This window comes from Podarcis vaucheri, assembly GCF_965113315.1.
Source record: "Podarcis vaucheri genome assembly, chromosome: 8".
Lineage (NCBI taxonomy): Eukaryota > Metazoa > Chordata > Lepidosauria > Squamata > Lacertidae > Podarcis > Podarcis vaucheri.
The window spans coordinates 47,086,524-47,109,639 of NC_138766.1; the positions used below are offsets into that span (position 1 = coordinate 47,086,524).

The following is a 23,116-nucleotide window of genomic DNA, read 5'->3' on the forward strand; positions in this document are numbered from 1 at the left end:
AACTCTCCATTTAGAGTTGGAATATGAATGCATATAAAGAATCTTCACAGATATGAAAATTGATCACTTTGATTCTCTGGTAACCGAAACAAAAATGTCACACCATTTGCAGTGCAAATGATCACCATGTCTAAAGGGAATTTAGGTCTGGATTATGCATGCTGCTTCCTAGTTTTGAGGGGTTATGCACAAATTCCCACCTTTGCAAAATTTTAGCTTCCTATATACTGTGGAATTTCAGAGTTGCTTAAACATTGCATGGCCATCCTCCTTTTGACAGGATTTTAAACCAACTGCTGGAATAAAGTTGAAATCATCCAATTATGGTCAACTCATCCATTAGTGATGATGATGTAAATGTTTCAGGTTGTCTAAGTGAGGATAGGATAGAACTTGGCAACGAACATACTGAAAGAAGTGGCAGCTGCTTTAAGAGATCAAAAGGTTGCATGTGAGGCAGTGTATTTATGTGAAAATGTTTGAAGCCTCCAAACCAGGGAGATGAGGACTGGAATGCTTAGTGCTAAAAGAGACTGAACCAAAACTTCATGGAAGACTTATATAGAACTGGCACTAGTGGCAGTTTGATAGGGAATAAGTGAGATTTAGAGGGAAGAGATTACATCCAGCTTACCATTGCACATGGATCTTACATTCCAAGTTCCTGTGCAATTTTTTTATCTTTACAGCATTGGACTTTCCTTTGTTGTAAAGAAAAAAATATATACTTTGGCCACCTCATGAGAAGAGAAGACTCCATGGAAAAGACCCTGATGTTGGGAAAGATTGAGGGCACAAGGAGAAGGGGACGACAGAGGACAAGATGGTTGGACAGTGTTCTCAGAGCTACCAACATGAGGTTGACCAAACTGGGGGAGGCAGTGGAAGGCAGGAGTGCCTGGCGTGCTCTGGTCCATGGGTCACAAAGAGTCGGACACAACTATACAACAACAACAGAGGATAGCTCTGCTTTCATAGCACCTGACTTGGACCTCTCTCCTTGCTCTCCACTGCTACCTTCTCTCTCCCAGCTGCTTTCCTTGTTCAAGCCTGAATGGGGGTCTTGATTGCTTGCACGTAGGGAGAAGGTGATAATCATTTGGCAGAAGTCATGGTAGATAAAGACACAACAAAGCCACCACCTACTCCCACCACCATGCCAATTTCTGAACTTGAAAGGGCTCCTCAGCTCCACTGACTCCCCAACTTGTATCATTATCTGACCCCTGCCCTGCCACAGGCACCCACAGATTCAAAAAGGTTTAGTTTTGCAGCAGCAAGGCAGGAAGGAAAGACTGATCTAATTTGTGCACAGAGTAATTTAGGAGAACAAAGAATATATTTTTCCCTAAATGAGTATTCCACACAAACCAGATCAGTTTTTCTAAATTAAAAAAAGTTATCTGCCCCTATGTTGACAATGCCACCTGAAGAAACTAACATAAAAGAGTGGAATGGAGCAGCCAACTGTAACTGATGAGACAAAAAAACAAGCAAACAAGAAATTTCTGACAGTAAGAGCTGTTTGGCAGTGGAACAGACTCCCATGAGAGGTGGTAGACTTTCCTTTCTTGGAGGTTTTTAAGCAGAGGTTGATGGCCCTCTGTCAAGGACGCTTTGGTTGAAATTACTGCATTGCAAGGGATTGGACTAGATGAACCTCAGAGTCCATTCTAACTCTACAATTCTATGATTCTATCAGATTATAAAATCTGACAACTTGTTAAGAAATCACAGAATCCCCCCCCCCAATGAAACCCACAGTTCAGCTTTCCTAATTACCTTCACACTTCCAAATTACCTTGGCTAAATTCAGTTCACAGCAGATATATCAACACTTGTGTTAATAGCATCCTGTGATGGAACTGGGCAGAAGAACATTCAGGAGTCCTTATTAATGTCACACTACTGTAACTCTGGCTTCTGCCAGGACAGTGGCAACTTATTTTTAAATTAGGTTTATGGAGCAACAGATTTTCCTTCATTACTTAAACCAATGAATGTCAGTTGCACAGCCATGTTGACATCATTTAGGAGCTGGCAGAAGGCTTTAGGACTCAATTTCGTTAGGCTTGAGAGAGGGAAGACTTGTAGCTTGAAGCTGCTGTCATATATTTGCGGAGGGATAGCACTCTGTCTCTCTCTCCCCCTCTTTGCTGCTGCTATATTTAACAGCCTTTCCAGCCATAAAAGGTTGGGAGTGTTGCTTTCACATTCCACTGACTACAGTCATTATTTTTGTTCTGGACCTGAGGGTCCCTCAACCCTGGTCCTGTCAGCCACTCTGCTGGATTGAACTTTTGCTGGATTTCTCCCTTCTTCTCATTCATCCTTGTACAAGACTGAAATTCTATCATTCTTAATTTGACTACTGGTAAGTATGCAATGTCCAGAGACATTATTTGTCAAACGTGTTCTGTATGTTATAAATGTGGACCAGTATTATCTCTCTATTTTCTTCTATTATGGATTCAACAGCAGATTGGAGAAATCTTAAGAGTGAACCTTCAAGAAAAAACAAAGTAATGCAAAATATTTAGCAGCTCACCTATTGTAACATACCGCTAAAGTACTTTTCAAATGAAACACGAGTTAATGGTGCCACTAGAAAGTTTAGTTGTGTAACAGTTCTCTTCTAAAATGCTTTCTGCTTGTGTGTGATAGTTACTTCAGAATGTCTTCAGATGAAAACAGTTCAAGTGATTAGATTCTCTATGTGTTTTAAGATTCCCTTAATATTAAAATATTACAGCCCTTGTTAGAGGGGAATACCAACACAATGCACAACCTATGTGCAATGTATTCATTATAATGTTCAAATTATATTATGTATGTATATGTATGTATATATATATATATGCTTTCGTAGATTTTCACGGGTACAGGAATGCAGGTTTTGGTGTCTTCGGGTGTCTTCCCGTGTAAGAGTCGGGGTGTCTGTGCGACGTTTCGACGAGGTCTCACTCGTCATCTTCAGGCTGGTGCTTTCGGCTTCTTGTTACTGGAACAGAAGCCGAAAGCACCAGCCTGAAGATGACAAGTGAGACCTCGTCGAAACGTCGCACAGACACCCCGACTCTTACACGGGAAGACACCCGAAGACACCAAAACCTGCATATATATATATATATATATATATATAATTTTATAATGTTCAAATTATATTCATTATAATGTTCAAACCCTTGCAAACAGCTGTCTGGCACAAGTATGTGTGGCCACTTTCTACACATGCTTTAATGAACATACATAGGCCAGTGAGAAGTCTGCCATCATGATACTGCTCCTGTTAATGTACATTTATTTAGCCCTACATTAACATATAAAAGGTTAATCATAGTAGTTAAATTATTGGCAGATTAGGTATTTTTACTGCACATGCCTCTGTAAATGTGTGCACTAAGAATTACCACGCACACAGAATCTAGCATTTCCAAAGCCTAAGATAAAACTAATGGCCAGTCACAGAATGAATAATAATTTTCAAACTGAAGATTGAAGAAGCCTTGTCATTTAATCACTGAGCCACTAACAGCAGGTGCTTGGGAAAATGCAGCAGAAGAGGCTTAAGGCTGTGTGTGTGTACTGATGGTGGGCGTCAACAAGTGGATCTTGAACAAAGTCATAATTATGTTGGTAGATCTTCAGTGTTGGAAACCTTGGGTTGAACCATGGGGCCTTGATACAGTCTGTTAATTATACTAAGATAAGACAGACTGCAGTTATGCAAACAATGCATATATGAATAGTGAAGGAAACAGACATGCATACAGTGCAGAACATGAAATAATAAGCACTGTATGAGTTATGTTATACATACTGGAATTATAATTTGGATTCACACATTTAATTGTGAATGCTAAGGTTCAGAATAACTGCTTTGCAAATGGATGTATTTGGAGTACTGACTCTACTCTGCAGTTTTGCATCTTGCATCTCTCCAAATGTAACTGTGTGAGATGGTCACAAGAAGATGATTTTGGAATGCAGAATCTGGAACGTAATGTTGAAATCACAATACTGAAAATGTGATTTGAAAGTTAGATTTTTTTAAAAAAACAGAAAAGAAATAGAAAAGAAAAATACACAAAATTTATTTTAATTTTAGAAGAGTTAGACAAAAGATTCCTGTACCAAAGTGCTACAAGAGTAACCAGATGCTTTTAAAGAGCATTTTGTGTTTTTCCTAGGAATTGCCACATGGGATGAAACTAATATTTTGCTTTTTTCTACAAGTGTCTCAAATTTTCATAGAAAGTTATAAAACTCAAAATCTACAACTGTGTGGACATAAATGTTCTTAACTTCAGATGAATTATGTTCTTCTTATATAAATGGAATGTTAAAATGGATTTTGTGTGCACTTTTTTACTTATGTCCTTGTGAAAGTTTCTTATTCATACACTTAAATACTCATACATGCTGTAACTACTATTTATCATATTTTGCTTGCAGGTAGATGAGCCCAGTGAAGCATAACCATGACACAGTGTGGTATTCAACTAAGTTTTAATTACAATTGTTACATTGAACTAAATGGACCATACTTAGTCAAGTTGTTTAATTTCAAGGGTCTGCTCTGAGTAAGACATAGGTGAATACCACCCACAATCTTCCCTTCAGTATTTATCTGAATTTATCTTGGTTGGATTAATTATGATCACTGAAAAATTATTGAGCATGTCATACATACATACATACATACATACATATGCAAACAGCATTTCCATGTGCTCTGGTTTCCGTCACGGTGTTTTGTTGCGCCAGAAATGGTTTAGTCATTCTGGCCACATGACCCGGAAAGTTGTCTGTGGACAAACACCGACTCCTTCGGCCTGAAGCAAGATGAGTGCCGCACCTCATAGTCACCTTTGACTGGACCTAACCATCCAGGGGTCTGTTACCTCTACCTTTACATACATACATGATTTTATTTGTATGCTGACTTTCCATAGTTAAAACCATGTTTAAGGCAGCTTATGACATTAAAACCCCCCCCCCCACCATAATGGCATAGTCATACATGCTATATAACGTATGGTGGTTTTTTTTTGTTGTTTTTACAGAACATCAAAAGTGTGGGCTGAGCTAAGAGAAATCCAGGATGTCTTTACCATTCTACCAGAGGCATCATCAACATTTTGATCGTGCATATCGCCACAAGGAGCTGGAGTCCACTCTAAGTCAGTACCAAAGGGAGGAGAAGCGCAAATCTGCCATCTACACTCATGGATCTACCGCCTATAGTAAGGAAGCTGCATTGGCCTACCACCATGGCCAGCAGTCTGCAGCATCTAGCCATGAATTGGCAGAATCCTATGCCCATGAATCAGCAGCTCACAGTAAAAGATCTTCAGCCCTCAGTCTAGGATCTGAATTGATAAGTAAGAAAGCGGAAGCCTACCATCATGGATCTGAGTTGGTCAATAAGAAAGCTGAAGCCTACCGCCTTGGATATGAAACCTACAGTCGAGGGTAGGGTGAAACACAAAATTTTGCTCATTTGCAAGGAAATGTTTACTCCTTTTTCATTCCGTTCAGTGACAAACACCCCATTGGCTTCAGTTGGAGCAGGAGCAGCTTCTGTGATGTATCATCATATGTACAGTCATACCACATGTTAAGTCCACTTCATGTTACGTTCTTTCGGGTTACGTCCCGCGGTGACCTGGAAGTACCGGAAAGGGTTACTTCCGGGTTTTGCCACTCGCGCATGCACAGAAGCGGTGAATTGCAACCTGCGCAGACGCGACGCTGCGGGTTGCGCTCTTTTCATGTTGCAAACGGGCCTCCGGAACGGATCCCGTTCGCAACCAGAGGTACCACTGTATTTCTTTGCTGGAATAATTTACTATTCTTAGACATAATTTTTTATGCTTTACAGCCTTCCTACAAATGTATGGTATTTGTCTCTTCTATGGGTCTTCTGAGGGCCAGCCTAGATATTACACAGGCAAAGATATGCAGCAGTTTGCTGCAGGGATTTTGAAGAAGGCTTGGAAGCTTGGAAAGAGCTGCTTAACCCTTTCCCCCAGCTTCTTTTCAATGCAGGATGAAAATGTATGTATTTCCACCCCCATGGGTGAAATGAGGCCTTGGTTTTGATTGCATTAATGGCTGGAGGGAAATGATTTCATTAGCTCCTCCTTTCACAGTTCCTCAGCTCAGGCTGTCCTCACATGAGGGCGTTACTTTTACTTACTTATTTATTTATTTTATTTCATAAAATTTATACACTGGTTGATTGTAAAAAAAACACAAAAAAGAAAACTTCAAAGTGGTTTACAAATTTATATGTGATATGCTGTTTCCATGTGTGCATTTGTACACCTTCATCCACATTTTCAGTTTTATGCCTCTGAAATCTATCTCATTGTTTCTCCGTCCACATTGGTAGGTGGTGCTTGGTGGTACGTATTCATGCTGTGTGGTGTTATCTCCTCCCCACAGTTAGCACTTCCTTTTCTGAAAACCTGAGGTCCATTGTTGGAATGCGCACATGTATTTGTTTATCTGCACACATGCACTTTTTTTAACCCACAGGTTTTTCAATATACCAGATTGCCAAGCTGAATTCTTTCCTTTGGGCTGATGGAAACAAAATGGAAGTAGGGTGTGTGATGATAGGTAGAACCCAGCATGTGAACACACATGTAAAATAACCTGCCTGCACAATGCACCCACAGTTGGGTAACATGCAATTATATATGGTGTTTTCTTCCCTTAGCAGATTATCTGCAGATCAGGACAATCCAAATTTACTTTTTTTGGGGGGGAGTGGGAATGCAGGCTGCCACTTGGATGAGAGTACAGTATTGTGTGAATGCCAAAAAATATAGACACAGAAGCAACTTCAGATCTACATTAAACTTCAGTGTGAATGAGCCCTCAAACACAGAGTCTTCCATTAACTTTTCATAAGAAATAGAAAACACTGGAAGAATGTGACATACATCTGCCTGCCCATAAGAGCATGGTTTTCCTCTATAATATAGTAGGAAAATTGAAACAGATGTGATGAATCTAGATGTTTGCTAGTTGTCTTAAATAAACATGCATGTAAAATAAATATACATCAGCCTTAATTGATAGCAGAATAGCCAAAGATAGTAATTTAAGTATCTGAGGATGGGCAAGGACCAATCATGATGCCATCAACGCTGCCTGAGTACGTATTCTGATCACTGGAAGAAGTTGGCACTGAAACTGGAAATCCAATACCGTTGCGAAATCCCATTAAAATGTCCTCTTTCTCAGCAGGTTTTTAAAAAATAATCTTGCCAGAAGTAATTATCTAATTGTTTGTGATTGGGATTTAGGCTGGTATGTGCTTACTTGGACTGAAGTGCTCAGTATGTGACCTTTATAACTGAATTGCTGGTGTTGATGAAAGTATGATTCCATTCATTATTTAACTGGCTGTGTTGTTTCAGCTTTGGCAAAGAGTTTTAAGTACAGTAGTAAACATTCAAGGTTGAACTCGATTCCTGCAATAATAATTGCTCTTAAGTGATTATATTTATAAGATTATTTACTGCAAAAATGTCTTCTTCAAGTCAAGATTCTTACATTTTATTTTTGCTCTTTCCTACCATTCTATAGTATGGGTTGCCAAGCCTTTTTGGACCAGTGGGCACATTTTGAATTTTGAGGGAGCGCTGGAGGCTCCAGTCACAAAACAACTGCTATGGGGGATGGGTGGCCTAGCACAAAATGCCTGCCTTAGGGAATATGGCATAACAGAATTAAAGAGATAGCCCACCCTGAAAACCTTGTGCTTACCATGGGAAGTCTAATATGTCCTGCTCTTCCAGATTGTGATGATCAAACAATATTGATTTCACACATGCACACTGTGGTTTTGACTCTTGTGGTGATTTACTCATCAAAGTCTATAGCCACACACCAAAGCATTTTGTGTCTTGGCCAAAGAGAATTCCAGCAGCCCAGAAGTATAAATAAAGATGTTCCCTTTTACATGTCATGAACTATGTCATTAGTCATCAGTTTAGGTATGGAGAAGAATATTTGGTCATTTGATTCCTAACTAGCAGATCCTTAAAGCTTAGAGCCAGCTGCTGAAAAATAGGGTCTTAGTAATCACAGCATCCTTTTCTGAGTGTTCACAGACTGAAAGGTTCTAGGGCCTTTCCTAGTACAGTGGTACCTCGGGTTAAGAACTTAATTCATTCCGGAGGTCTGTTCTTAACCTGAAACTGTTCTTAACCTGAGGTACCACTTTAGCTAATGGGTCTCCCGCTGCCACCGCACCGCCGGAGCACGATTTCTGTTCTCATCCTGAAGCAAAGTTCTTAACCCGAGGTACTACTTCCGTGTTAGTGGAGTCTGTAACCTGAAGCGTCTGTAACTCAAGGTACCACTGTATTGCTGTCAAGCTTTCTTATGTTTTGCTCAGTGCCTACAAGCCATCAAGTGGTTTAGGACATAATCTGAACTGTGTGTTTATTTTTGTTTATAGTAAAAATATATGTATCTTTTTTTCTTTATAGATTAGTTGAAAGCAGCTATATACCTTGCGTTTCAATGTTTGATTAATGCTTATTCAGCAAGCTTCTCTAATGTGCTAAATATCGTGCACAGATCTTTATGTGCCCTAAACCTGTTCATGGCTTATGACCAACATTTGGAAGGCTCTCAACTTGACCCTACAGTCAAGGACACCTTAATGTCAGATAATCTTACCCAATCCAGTGCATGGAATAAAGCTAGGCTACTTCATTCATTTGTCATGCGGCAGACAAAGCAAAGTTGTGGAAGATGGGACAGGAGAAAAACCTCATTCATTCAATAAAATTATCAGTCTTTTGCAGGGTTCTTATTCATCTTTCTGCTAAATCAGATCTGTCTAAATATGTTTGTCACTTAGGAGATAGAATATGAAATAGCTGAGTCTCCAACCTTAGACTAGTAGGGCAATCTCTAGGGGGATCCTGTTACTCTGCTTGATCTGGCAACACAGCACATGCTTCACCTTTCTGAGAGGAATTTTTGCATTTATTATTATTTAGAAGGAAAGCCTGTTTCACAGAGTAACATACTACGTTAGATCTGAAGAAGCAGGAATCAAACTCTGCTTGTCAAAGGTATTGCGTCTTCCAGGCTTTTTCATTGCTTACTATAAGCAGTCTGTCTGCAGCAAATGTCTTAAAAATCCTGAAACTGTACATCAATTTGTAATATGAACATACCCAGGGTCCCCCCCTTCTTTATGTAGGTAAGACCTAAGCAGTTTTTCAAAAGTTGCTAATTGGCTTTAGCATTCTAATTCTAAAATCTCTCAATGCCTTAGCATTCAGCTAAATTTAACCATAGGTCATCATACTCTGTAGTGACATAAGAGCATCCAAATCAATAACATCTAGGCCATAGTACAATTTGTCTTCTCAGCCCTGATGAGACATGAAGGCAGTTCACATTGTCAGCTGACATTCTAAACCAATGGCTCTGAATGTCAGTCTCAGATGTTCCTACCTATGGTAATTAAATTTATGAAGCAATATAGGGCTGCTTCAAACATTTCGTATATGACTCAAAATCCTTTGAATTATTCTAGCAATTCTCAAATAAATATAAGAACAGAATAATCATAGGTGTTGTTTGGCCGCGACAGCTATGACTATTGGGTACTTCTCATTTAGAAATACAGTGTTTACTGCCACTCAGTAACTTATGTGCTGGACTCAAGCATTATGTGCATACTCAGCTGTGACTAGGGTCACTAGTGTGAATAGCCAAGTAATGTATGAATTGGGCAGGACCCGAGTTGAAAATCAAGTTTCTTTCCCAATGAATACATATCATCCTGTTGTAAGTCAATCTTACATACAGATGTTAGAGTAAGCTGTTATTTTTGATGCTATATAGAAACAACACCATTGCTCTTACAAAGAAGTTCTAGGCCTTTGGCCTTCCTCCTTGTGCCCTGAAATGCTTCCTAAAACCATTTATTTATTTAAGATCATTTATACCCTGCCATTCTGCTCAAAGATATATGGTGGGATTGAGAGCAGCTTAAACCGATACAAATTTACTTAGAAGTCAGGCTGGCGGCATTCCCCCCTTCCTCCTTCATTTTGACAGCTGGGGGAGGCTTGGGAGTTGTGGGCAGGCAGCACACTGAATGTCCACCATGGGCAGCTCACTCTGCCCCCGGCTGCAGGGCGCGCACGCGGCTCCGTGCACCCAAACGGCTATCCCGCGCCTGGGAGGGCATCCTCCGCCCCCCTTGGCTGTGTCTCCACCCCCCTCAGGAGCGCGCCCGCCCTGGGCAGCGTGGGCATATGCTCCACCGCTGGCTCAGTGGTGTACAGTCCCAGGTAAATGTTTATAGGATTGCCACCTGAGGTATTGGCAGACTAACTATAAAAGTTTCTAAAATCAGTTTTCTCATAGTCCCTTGGGTCCAGGCTTGCTAGAGGTCCATAGACAGAGAAGCTTCTAGATTCTCCAGAGTAGATTCTAAAATATTGCCCTTCAGTGAAGGATGTTGCAACCAGAGCTTCTTACCTGGTATGTGGAACTGAATCTCCCCAGAGTAGGACCTATCACACTTTCTTTGCTCTCTGGTTTCAGGGACAACAGCCTCATGACCTTTCAGTAACTGTTAGCCAAATTGTGTGTGTGTGTATGTGTGTGGCCAAACATCATCTGCATTTCACTGTCAGGTGGACCATACCCTCCAACGTCTCTACGATGAATATAGAGAGGTCCCATTCCTTAATGATAATTTTACTGTTTATACCCCACACCACACATCTTACCGGGTTGCCCCAGTCACTCTGGGCTGCTTCCAACATATATTAAAACATTTTTAAAAACCTTCCCTATACAGGATGGCCTTCAGACAGCTCGGGGGTCAGATAACTCCATACCCTCCAACATTTCTCCAATGAAAATAGGGACATCCTAAGGAAAAGTGGGGCATTCCAGGATCAAATCAGAAAACAGGATGGATTCTCTAAATCAGGGACATCCCTGGGAAATAGGGACACTTGGCGGGTCTGGTAGACTCCCCAAATTCAGGAGCTGGCACAAATAGCTCCATTGCATTGGATCTCCCTTTTCACTAATATCCACAATCCAGCAAAAATAGTTACAGCATGGCTTTATATTTAATCAGTGCTCACATTTCTTTACTTCTTCTGAAGAAATGCTACTCGGAATATTTATGATATAAACAGTGTAATCCTTTGCGTATCTACTCAGAACTAAGCCCCATTTTCAGGAGTGCTTACTCCCAAATGTGTGCATTGGATTTCAGTCTAGGTATGTAATAAGCATATGCAGAAGTAGCTAGGACTAAATCCAACTGAACAAGTGGTACTTATTTGTAACTAGACATGCATAAACTTAGGCTGCTTGTTTCTGTTCTCTTTTCTGTTTCCCTCTGGAAAATCTAAGTACAGTGGTACCTCGAGATGCGAATGGGATCCGTTCTGGAGCCCCGTTCACATCCTGAAGCGAACACAACTGATGTCAGTGCAGGCTGCGTTTTGCCGCTTCTGCGCATGTGTATAACGTCATTTTGACCATTGCGCATGCGTGCGCAGCAAAACCCGGAAGTAACACGCTCCGTTACTTCCAGGTCGCCGTGGAGTGCAACCAGAAAATACTTAACTTGAAGCACATTTATCCTGAGGTATGACTGTAATAAGATAAAGAAGGTGTTCGAATTGAATTTAGACCCATAAAGATCATTCAAGTGATGGCATAACAGTATGAGCAAGTTATATTTTTAAAAAAGTGATATGAAACAATAGTTTTCAAAGTACAGAAATTTGAACTTTGACCCTTGGTATTCTTTAAGATTTTTTTTTTTAATGCTGCTTTTGTTATGAGAAGCACAGTGAGGATAAATGAGAAGCAAATTGTAAGTAAGTAAATAAGTAGTTGCACGTTAAGCCCAGTTCATATCGTGATTTGCTTGCACAAAGATTACTTGGTGGTTAGACTGTGTCCAACCTTTATTAACCATTTATGTATCTTTTATGTTTAGATATGGTTTTCTAAGGCATATGCTTGTAAATCTAATTGTATATGCAGTGTCTTTATAAATCTGATAATATTACTTTTCTTTCAGAAAAATGTTGGACGATTATTCTTTCAAGTTAAGTCCCAAAGCAAAGCGGGCTAAGCAGAGTATATTGTCAGAAGAAGAGAAGGAAAACACAGCTATTGAGTATGTAGTACCTGTATTCAGAGGAAGGTATGTCTCTTTTTCATTGATTTGTGGACAGGAGCAGGGATAAAGAGCATGGTTTGTCTGTGTATCTTTGTAATGGATTTGCTGCTCACATCTGGAAGAAAAGTAGTTGATATATGTAGATTTATATAAGGGCCATATTGGTTATCCCTGATATATGTGATGTGGTAGGTTTGTGTTGAGGTGAAAATGAGCGTGACTCTGAACATTTCTACATAGAAGCCAAATCAAAACCAGAACATTTTCATTGCTTTCCCCTGTGATATGATACAGTTGTTGACAACTGCTATCCATCTGTCTTGAGAGACAATGGAATATGCCTCTGGGGGTGAAGTCAAACTGCTACGTTTGCAGCACTGAAGTACATTCCTTGGGGCACAAGCCTGGTGAGTGTCTATGGAAGTCCTGGGTTGCCCATACGACAGGACCCCTCTCTTGGCCTCACTGATGTGGTCCAAAGGAGTCTTAGGGACTCAGCTTTGGATTTTTGTAGGGTGTATTCCTTAGCCCTTTCTTCTCAAAAAAAAAAAAAAAAAATACCCTAGATGGGCTACCTTCCTAGGTTGACATGCCCCATTGGCCCCTCACTTCCTTCTACAGCAGAAACTACCTTCTTAACTATTGAACTCACTATTCGTGTTGTCTGCTCAATCTGCCGGAGTTTGTCTTCGCGTGCGGGGGAAGTCCCCAATTTGCCAAGGGTTTCAGACCCATCAGCTACCCTCACCTGGTTTAGCCAGCCAGTCAAAGCCATTTCTGGGGTGTGGCTGTTGTCGCATGATGAAAGCTTCTAGGAGACACAAGTGAGAGCTGAGTACAGGGTGGGGAGCAAAGGTAGACAAACTACCCCAGAAGGGGCACAATGTTCCCCCACTTGAAAGGACATTGATAAGAAGACCTGCTGGAAATATAGCCAGTAGACACATGGATGGGACCCAATGTATATCTTGGAAGAGTGGTTGGACAAATCATGTCTATGACGCTAACATAGCTTGTGCATGTTTAGCGTTTTTCCAGGGTGTAGTATATCAGCTTGATATTCTTCCTCACATCACTTTTGATTGGTGCCTTCTATGCATGACTAATTGGGGGCATCATAAGTGCCTTTAAGGTTGCTGCTAGGGGAGCATAGGATTTCAACTACATTGCACTGGCATTAGCACAGCTGAAACATTGCTTTAAGAGTGAACTCCTTTTCTCTCTTATTATTAAGTCCACAGGCATACACATTCAAGATTGAAGAGTACAATGCACTTTGCAGTGTGAGAGAGACAGTTTTGCTGCTTTTGCAGAAGAAATATATTGTGATAACAGCTGGCGCAGGCATATCCTTGAATACAGATGTGGAGTATCCAGTTGTCTTTAGACTCTACTAGTCCTGTAGACATGCTTGGGATTTGTATATGGGGATTGAGTGATGGGATAGGAATTCCTTCACCATTATCACCACTACTCTGCTCTCATTAATATTTCTTAAAGTGTTGAAAAGCTCACTTGATCCATTGTCATATGGTTGCACAAATTTGACATACCATCTATGCTTTTGTGCCAGAATGGGACATGCTGTTTCACACCATTTCTGTCCATTTATTCTCTGAAGGATAAGAGTCCAGATTCATTTTCCATGTGCAAATTATAAATCATATCGACATTCTCTTACAAGGACAGCTTGCCCCTTTCCATTGACAGATGATTTGCCAGAGAGAGGCAGTGTGTGTTTTTAAAAATGATTACATCAGAAAGCTATCTAAAGATATAACACATTAGCTGCCCAGTGTTCTGGTTGGAAGCCAACAGAGTGGGCTTGGGGCCTGCAAGATATGTGTTCATAAGCAAGTAACTTTTTAAAAAGTTAATTTGTAGCTTATTTCATAACTTAGTTACACAACTTGATTTATCTCTGATTTACTGGTCTGATCCAGCAATCTCTTCTTATGTTCCTAACCCTGTTGTATAAGATGATATATCTGCACACATTAATCTAATCATAAAAAAGCCTTTACACAAGTACACTGTACTTGAATAGTTCTTTAAAAGCATGCTCCATCCAAAAGCAGAAATTGACCCCAATTCATGAATTGGATGGATTTGATGTTTTTAGTGGTGATCAAGTTATACATTGTAAAGAGCCATGCACCATGCTAAAGAGTTTCATTTGAAGGAGATTGCAGTCAAGCATAAGTATGCACGAGTACTAGTTAATGCATGAAGGAATTACGATAATAGTGCTGGGTTCCTAGACTGAGCTAGGTCATACCCCTTCTTATCTGATTTTCCATCTCTCTCCTTGACCTGCTACTTGACCTGCTGGAGGGTGAGTTAGGCTCACATTTTGAATCCAGGCACTCAGCCAATTCTTTATTTACCCCACACATGTGGGATTCATATTTTCTTCCCACATCTTGAAATACACCCACCCATTCCTTTAACAATAGTTTGAAGCAAACCATTGTTGATTTTTGTTGCCGGGGGGGGGGCAATGCTGTGGTCCTTAATGTAAAATTCTATTTGGAGATCGGTTTGAATGGAAGGGATAAGAGAACACTGCAATCACTTATAGATTAATGTTCCGGAAACAAGAATTAATTTGCGCCTGAGCTACTAGAGTTCAACCCTGACACACATTTCCAAGGCTAGGAATTAACTGTAGTACAGAGCGAGCCAATGTAGTGCCTCTAGATGTTGTTGGACTACAGCTTCCATGAGTATCAACCACCATGGCCAAAAGTCAGGGGTGACCGAGGTTGCTGTCCAACAACACCTGGAGGATGCCACCTGGGCTATCCCTTTTGCTACAATATGTAGATAAGGGAGGATTAACCTGACCCTTAACATGTAGACCAGAGCTTTCCAAACTTTTCATGTTGGTAGCATACTTTTTAGACATTCATCATTTCACAACACAGTAATTCAGTTTTACTAACAAACCAGAGATTAAACTAACCCCTTTCCTGCCCCAAGATGAGCTTGATGAGTATTATCAAAGCACACCTACACACCGCAGCCAACACTCTAATGTGTCATGACACACAGTTTGGAAAGCTCTGATGTATATTTCATAGATAAGTGAAATCACTTCTAGCCACTGAGTCTTGGCATTCCCCTTTCTAGAAGTTAAGCACCAATGACAGACAAGCTATAATATAATTAAGTGTGAGATGTGTTTTGTTTTGTTTTTAACTTGGTTGCTTTATTACATGTTTTAAATATAATTGCACTACTTTTTAGCTGTAACTGGAAAAGCTGTGTCTAAAAAAAATAAAATACTGCGTCAGATTTTCAGAGCCATAATGAACTGAAAACATGTACATTGAGCATTTTGATTCACCCACTTGTCTTCTCATTTTTACCTTTCTCCACTTCAGATGGTGGTTATCATAATAAAAATCCAAGGAGACCTTGTAGAGAAGGTCCATTGCCTTTAAAATGGAATAGGCTGAACTAAATAAAATATTCAATGTAAAAAATATATATTCAATGTAAAATGTTGTATTTTGTTCAATGTAAAATGTTGTCTTCTATTCAATGTAAAAAATATATATTGCAGACAAACCCATATCAGCGGGCTTACAGACACAGAAGAAGAAAGAATAAAGGAAAGTGCTGCATATATTGCGAGAAGGAACCTTATGGCAACTGGGGAAGGAATTACTGTAGCCAAAAAGGAAACTTCATCTTCTATGGAAGAAGAAACACATCAGAAGAAGTCAAGAAAAATAGCAATACAAGAGACAGCTGAAGAAATGGTTCTAAAGAAAACGGTACTACAGCTATGGAATAAAGCTTTTTTTGTTGTTGTAAAAGAACTGTAGGAAACATAACTACAGCCATAGTTAAGCACATTTGTGACCTTTGATTTCAGAGGGAAATATTCAAACTGCTAAATTCATTTCTTGATTTGGTTACCAAAATCAATGGGACCCTATCTCTAAGCACATTCCCTAAAAATAGAACCTCACACAAGTTCCTTTGTTGTTCACATCCAGCCCTTTTTTCTACCTTTCTCTCCCAGGTGTGCCAAAGTCTTTCCTTACCACTCTGAGATCCATCTTGATCTACCCACCTCCCAGCTATGCACCTATTCATATAGCTTTACTCTGTCCACCATATGCTTTTCCCAGATAGCCCAGTTTCAAGGACCCCCTAACAAGAGATGTGCCATTCCTTACATCCACATTGGACTGCCTTGATATTTGAGCCTCAGGGAAATTGCTCAAATATGGAAATATTGCTCAAATGGGGAAATATTTACCCCATCTAATATGCTACAGTTCATACAAGTAGCCCAGGGCAGGTGACAAAGTTCAATTTCTTGACAACTTCCATAAACTTTACTTCTGCGTAAGTGCGCTCAGCTAATTATCAGAAAATCTCAAACAACCCCCATGTTTTTATTTTAAAAGTTGGTCCTTTTGTAAAATTATAGCAGCATGCAACAAGCATAGTTATTTCCTCTCTACTTGTTCTAGAGTAGCCTTGTAGAGTTGTCTGCAGCATACCAGATTGGGAAAGGTTGTTGTAAACAAAAATAATGTTTCCCTGTTATAAAACTATAGTGTGTCCAGGTGATAAAGTTTAAGATGATTCTTTGCCTTGCAGTTAAGTGATAAGATAGAATTCCACAGAAAGTTAAATGAAGACAAACTATTACATGCTCCTGAATTTGTTATCAAACCTCGTTCCCACACTATCTGGGAAAAACAGAATGTCAAATTACACTGCACTGTGACTGGCTGGCCAGAGCCTCGTGTTACATGGTAAGCTTCTTTCTTTATCAGCACTGCATGTTGTTGATTATATATGTGTGCTTAAAATGGCTAAAATGAAAATAAAACTCAAGCGTTTTTTGCATTGAGAGAGATAAAACTGATCAGAAGGCTTGAAATGTTCCCCAGTCTGCAAGCCGTCATTTTGGACAATGCTACACTGCTTTGTGCATGCATAAAGCCATTCACACTGGTGAATTTGTATATTTCATTTTTGAATTTGAATCTTAGCTCATGCATGATTAATTGGATAATCTGTACTTAGTTATGATTGCTGACACACCCTGAGCAGAGATGATAATAGTACCTTTGATGTGAGACTGAAGTGTGTGTGGATTGGGCAGAGGAACTGCACACACAGCAGCCCTTATACACCCTGTAATCTTCCAAGTATCAGGAGCTGCAGTGCGCATATGAAGTCCATACTCTTGTGCATAAACAATTCAATTAGTCATTCAATCTGTATTCTAACTTTCAATACTGAAAACAAATCCAAGCCTGACTTACAATATACAAACTAAAGAATCAGAATACCTTCCCCACTCTTCTCGGTGGAAATTGGAAAGCTAATCTATATGCAATGGACGTTAATTGTACAGATTGGTATCCCCACTGAAATGAATGGGGGCTCTGCCATATGTATGAGAAACCCAAGTGTGCATACGGGTGAATAGATTAAATCCACTTCTATTGATTCCAGAGAGCGTAGTTTCACAGTACAGTTTTAATGTTTCCATCATTCCAGAGTTCTTGATAGACATATAATGATAAATATAAGTATATATCAGGGATGTCCAACAGGTCGATCACGATCTGCTGGTAGATTCCTGGGAGGTTTTGGTAGATCATGGTTGATCACTGGGTTCATTTCCTTAGCGTTGGTAAAATTGAATCTGGTCTCCCCCTCCGCCCTCCATTGTTGCACAATCTGCAGAATGGAAGACAGAGTTTTCTCAGTGAGGCTGTATGTTTCCCCAGCAATTTGTCCCTCCTTCTCCCCCAAAACCCTTAAAATCTGCTCAACAACAACAAAAAAGCTTAACAACTTTGACCTGAATCCCCAAAAAGGGGGGTAGATCACTGCCAGTTTTTAATTCTGTAAGTAGATCGCAGTCTCTTGGGAGTTGGCCACTCCTGGTATATATATCAATATGTTTGGTTTAGAATTCCATGTAATAATGTACTTTATTGGGATTCCGTTAGGTGTTTAGGCAACAGTTCCATCCAAACTTATTTCCAAGTAAGCCCCACTGAATGCAGTGAGACTTGCTTTGGAGTAAATGTGCATGGAATTGCACTGTGTGCATTTAGCTCCCAATGGAAAGAATGAGGGAGGGTCTGAACAGGTGTTTTACTTTGGGATACCAAATGCAGTGAACCTGATCTGACAGCTCTTGTTCATCATTGATTAAACAAATGTCATGCATGTACTTGAAGTGAACTGCATTAATACAAGCATAGAGAAATTGCAAGAGCTGTGGGCGAACAGGCTGTAGCGGCCTCTTCTGAGGAATTCCTTATATTGCATTGGGATGCGTTTCATTTAATCATGCTGCTTTATGGGTTTCAATGAAAAAAGATATGGAAACTCCAGGATATTTGAGACTCTCGGCAGTTAGAGCAAACTATTAGTACACAGTAAGAGTAGGAGTGTTGCAACCCCAGATTAGCAAATGATTTACCTCTCCTGGAATTTTACTCATCAGAGATTAAATGGTCCATCTTAAATGTGCAGCTTTTTATTTATATCTGGACATAAATATATTTATTGTCTGAGTCAAGCACACTGCTTGGTTTTCATCACATCTCTGCAGGTTGCCTTAACAAGGACATGGAATAACTGCAGCATCTCATACAGAGCAGCTGAAAAAGTGGGAAAGGTTGTTCCGGTTTTGCTGCAGTGAAATTGCTCCTTGCTCTCCCCTAGAATCATAGGATTGTAGAGATGGACGGGACCCTGAGGGTCATCTAGTCCAACTCCCTGCATTCAAGAGGCACAAGTTTCCTCTGTTTTAAGATGTTCTATACACATGTACTAAGTCTAAGTGCAGTATAAATGCAAACAACAAATAATTTGTGAAGGTATCATTTCCAACTTTGTGTTAAAGTTCAGCACCATTTATATTTAACATGTGCACCTGTGTGCACTAGTCTAAATTGTCCATCACAGAAGGTGCTGACAGGCAGCCTTTTATGTGAAGATTGATAGAAGAGACAGATTTAGTTGTAACTTTGTCTTGGAAGAGCTAAATATAACACTGCTGGCCATTCAACAACAAGGTGTCACTTTATTGTTTGTTGAAATGGACTGGGTCTCCTGGTTTTTGTTTTTTAATCAAATGGGGGAAATGACAGTATTAAAAATAGCTTAGGTGCTGAAATATGCAGATGGTTCATTCACTTATGCCGCAAATCAAATGAAATAGCTCGGATCAATGTGTGTGTGTGTGTGTACACACACATATATATGAAAACTGATATTTCATATTTAACAATCATATTTCTTTATATATGTATTTATAGCCCACCTTTCCATCAAATTATCTACCAGGCAGCCTACATCCAAATAAAAATAAACTGAGCTAAAACCAACGTAATTACAGCACAGAACAAATAACAACAAACCATTAAAGCTAAATGGGTAAGGGGAATCCAGGAACATCACATATCTGCTTCCTTAGAAGTACTATAAACAAAGAAGGCTTGCTGCCTAAGGAGAATAGATACATGTACTTTGAATAAGAAATCAACCTTGGCTCTGTATTGTGTAATCACCCACTAGACCTAAAATGTTGGCAAAACACAGAAAAGAACCTTTTTATCTGAGTGAATGGGCAAAATTGTATGGGAGAATGTTGTTTTAAATTATGCTGGACAGATGCTATTTAGAGCTTCAAAGCTCAGTAGCAAAACTTTGGGTACAGAAATCTACTGGAAATCAGCAAAATTGACAAAAAATCAGCACAATGTTTTTATGTGAAAAGTTCAGGTTAAAACCCTCGCTGCCATATCCTGGACCATCCACAGTGGCCAAATAGAATTCAAAGGCAGGTCCACAAAGAGCAGCAGTCAAACTTTAACAGAAGCAGTTCATGTGTGACAGTGGCCACATCCTCAGTTTATTCAGTTTTATGTGTTGAGTAATGGCTGCGTTGTAACACACTGAAATCAGGAGATATTAAAATGGATGTATCCATGACTAATGTCAAGATAATATAATCAAGCAAAGTTTTGCTGCATTCATTTCTCCTGCTCTGGCTAGAACCCAAATCATGTGTACAGTATAATGGATGCTGTGTGTACAGTTCCCCCGCCCAATTCCTATGTGCACAAGAATTCTCAGTTAGATCCTACAAATACTGCCAATCAGGTGCCAGAATGCAAAGCAGGTCATTAAATTTAGTGCCTCCCACTCTGCCAGCTGATGGGTGATACTCTGAGAATCTAACTGGGTTCTATATTGGGATACATGCTATTTTGCAAATCTATACATTGTTTTATTCGTAGTTCATGCACCATTTTAATACTGTTTTTTCTTAGGTACAAAAACCATGTTCCCATCAATGTCCACATTAATCCTGGCAAATATGCAATCGAAAGTCGGTATGGGATGCACTCTCTGGAAATAAACAAGTAAGGGAATAGCAGTACAGCTTATTATTGTTCCTGCTGATTCAGAACTGGGTAATAATTGCCAGCATATATGTAATGTGTGTGTGTTGCTTATGAAGGTGCTGTTATAAAGCTACCAATATCAAAAAAGATGTATATGCAGAAACTATTCTGGAGGGTTTTCAGCTGGATTGAGGCTCTTATTAACAAATATGGACTAGATTTGATGGCCTTTACACTACTTGATTGATCCATTTTTTTTCTACTACTGTATAATCAAAATTAATTCTCTGATCTAGTGTTGTTACCCCTATTGTATTTGAGCATGTAATTTCTTGTAGTTCAAATAGAACCACTAATTGCTGGACAATTTGCCCTCTAGAATCTGGCTATGGAAGGGGGACTGCAGTGTTATTTCTTCTGTGAGCTTGGATTGCTGTTTTGGCTGCAATTTATCCTGTTTTAAGTAATCTAATCATCCCTTCATGGGGGCTTTTAGATTTTGATTAAAAGAGTTTCTGAGCTTTCAAAATCAGAGTCTTTCTCACACTAAGGTCATCCTTCCTTTACAACTCCATATTGATTTAAAGCAAGATCCTGTGATTTCTTAGCCTTTAATTGGGGAAGTTACAAAAGAGAAATTCCTTCACAGAGTGTGATTAATGAGCAACAGATCCTGTTGGTGTTGAGGTCTTCACAAATTCTGATTTCCTATGACTGCAGGGGTCTCAAGGAAACCTGCCGGTCCCGTTCAAGCTACATATTCTGGGATGCTGTTGCCTCAAGAACAAAACGTGTATATATTTATGGGATGTAATCCCAGAAAATGTGGGAGGAAGATCTGGAGTCAATGCTATCTTGACCTACTGGGACAGTAACAAAACTATCAAAATCTTCTTGATATTAGTCGATGGAAAGACATGGTGTGACTATCATATATGACATGATTCTCTCTTTTTTTTAATTCTGAAAAGGGATGGTGTTGCAATGACAAATTAGTAAAACTTTCTTCTTAGAAGTTAATAGCTGGAACAGTTTATGTTTTGAGTTTTATGGCATACAGCCTTGGATCCTGCTTGTGTGTGATTACTCGATCTGACAAAATTCAATTACTCCCAGTAAGTATGCATAGAATTGCAACCTGAGTTTGTGAATTTGATCGTAGATACAGTAAAAGTTAAATCATGATACACGTGCACCACTCTTTTCTCCCTTGAGATTAACAAACAAGTTGATTTATCAACATTTAAATGGAAAATACTAAATTTATCTAAATAGGGTTTGTTATTTATCTTCCAATCGATATTTTTCTTTAGAGTATGATGTGATTGTTTTTGTGTGGTAGATGGAACATAGCTACAGATAGCAATTTTCAATTGGAAATATATGCTGGCTAGTACTTCTGAGTAATGAATTGTCACACTTTTGCATACGTCCAATGAAATCCAGTTTCAAATATGGGAAATAGCCTCTTCTGTCAGTGTTAAAACTACTGCTAAAATAAGTAGTGTAAGCTACCTTTAAAATTTATATTATGTGAATTACTGTTTTTCCTCTATTTTCTTGAGATATTGTTATCTTGCCTCCCTCCTCTTCTTCCAAATGGAAATGTAGTTTTATTTATATAGGAAAAGTCTACAATCAATTAAGTAATCTTAAAATTGCTACAAAGGGTTATTGATGCATTTCATAATATTTACAGTGATGAAGAAAGACTATGTGATCCATGAAACTTTAAGTTTACCAATACAAAGGAAGTCATATTGATTCAAAAGGTAAATAATAAACAGTAACTTGGTTCACATGTAGTGCTAATCCATAATTTCACACTGCAAGACTGAGTCTAGGAAGAGCCTCAGCCTTGCATGCTTCCTTTTCCTTCCACACCTTCTGTAGTCCAAATAATTAGTTCCTGTTTTTTAGAGAACCATAGCTCGTCATTGTGTATGAACTGGAAAATTATGTTTTATGCTTGCCTGGCAAATCAGAATTGCAAACCAGGGGTGATTGAAAGTCAAGGAGTTCATCCGGACTTCTGTTTGTCCCACTACTTCCCCCCTGGAAATGCCAATCTTTCCTGCTGAATCGGAGCAAATGTCAATTGCATCTTCCATGGATTGACATTTGCTCTGATTCGGAAAATGGCAGGGCAAACAGAAAACTGCTTGGACCCTTGCTTTTTAGGGCAAGTGGAAGTGTGGATGAGCCCAGGGTTTGCAATTCTGGTTTGCAATTTGATTTCATGGTACAGGATCAATGTAATGGCGAATTTTGGTTTGTCAAAAAAAGAATATAAACACAAAACAACTTGGTGAAGAAGTGCACAAGCCTAAGGCTCTTTCCAGGCTTATTCTAATAGTGCAAAATTATGATTTGGTGTTACATTTGAACCAAGCAACAAGTACCTTCAATGAGACTGAGAGAGTGAAACACAGAATAGCGTGACAATATTTTGGGGGGTTTCTTCAGCATAGTGTTATTCATACAGTTATCCGACTTGTACCATATTGTCTGC

At 39.4% G+C, this 23,116-nt stretch overlaps 1 protein-coding gene across 2 annotated transcripts in view; it reads left to right on the plus strand.

The window, feature by feature from the left end:
* Positions 1 to 2,207: 2,207 nt before the first annotated feature.
* The window catches only part of MYOM1 (myomesin 1), a 71,113-nt gene continuing 50,204 nt past the window's right edge, over positions 2,208 to 23,116 (plus strand). The window contains exons 1-6 of one of the 2 annotated variants that reach the window (XM_082235099.1): positions 2,208 to 2,374; positions 5,067 to 5,475; positions 12,101 to 12,226; positions 15,771 to 15,984; positions 16,823 to 16,980; positions 20,530 to 20,622. In XM_082235099.1, the coding sequence (XP_082091225.1) occupies positions 5,105 to 5,475; positions 12,101 to 12,226; positions 15,771 to 15,984; positions 16,823 to 16,980; positions 20,530 to 20,622 (962 nt within the window). In that variant the 5' untranslated portion in view covers positions 2,208 to 2,374; positions 5,067 to 5,104. The remainder of the gene's footprint in view (positions 2,375 to 5,066; positions 5,476 to 12,100; positions 12,227 to 15,770; positions 15,985 to 16,822; positions 16,981 to 20,529; positions 20,623 to 23,116) is intronic. The other variant, XM_082235100.1, reaches the window with a different exon arrangement.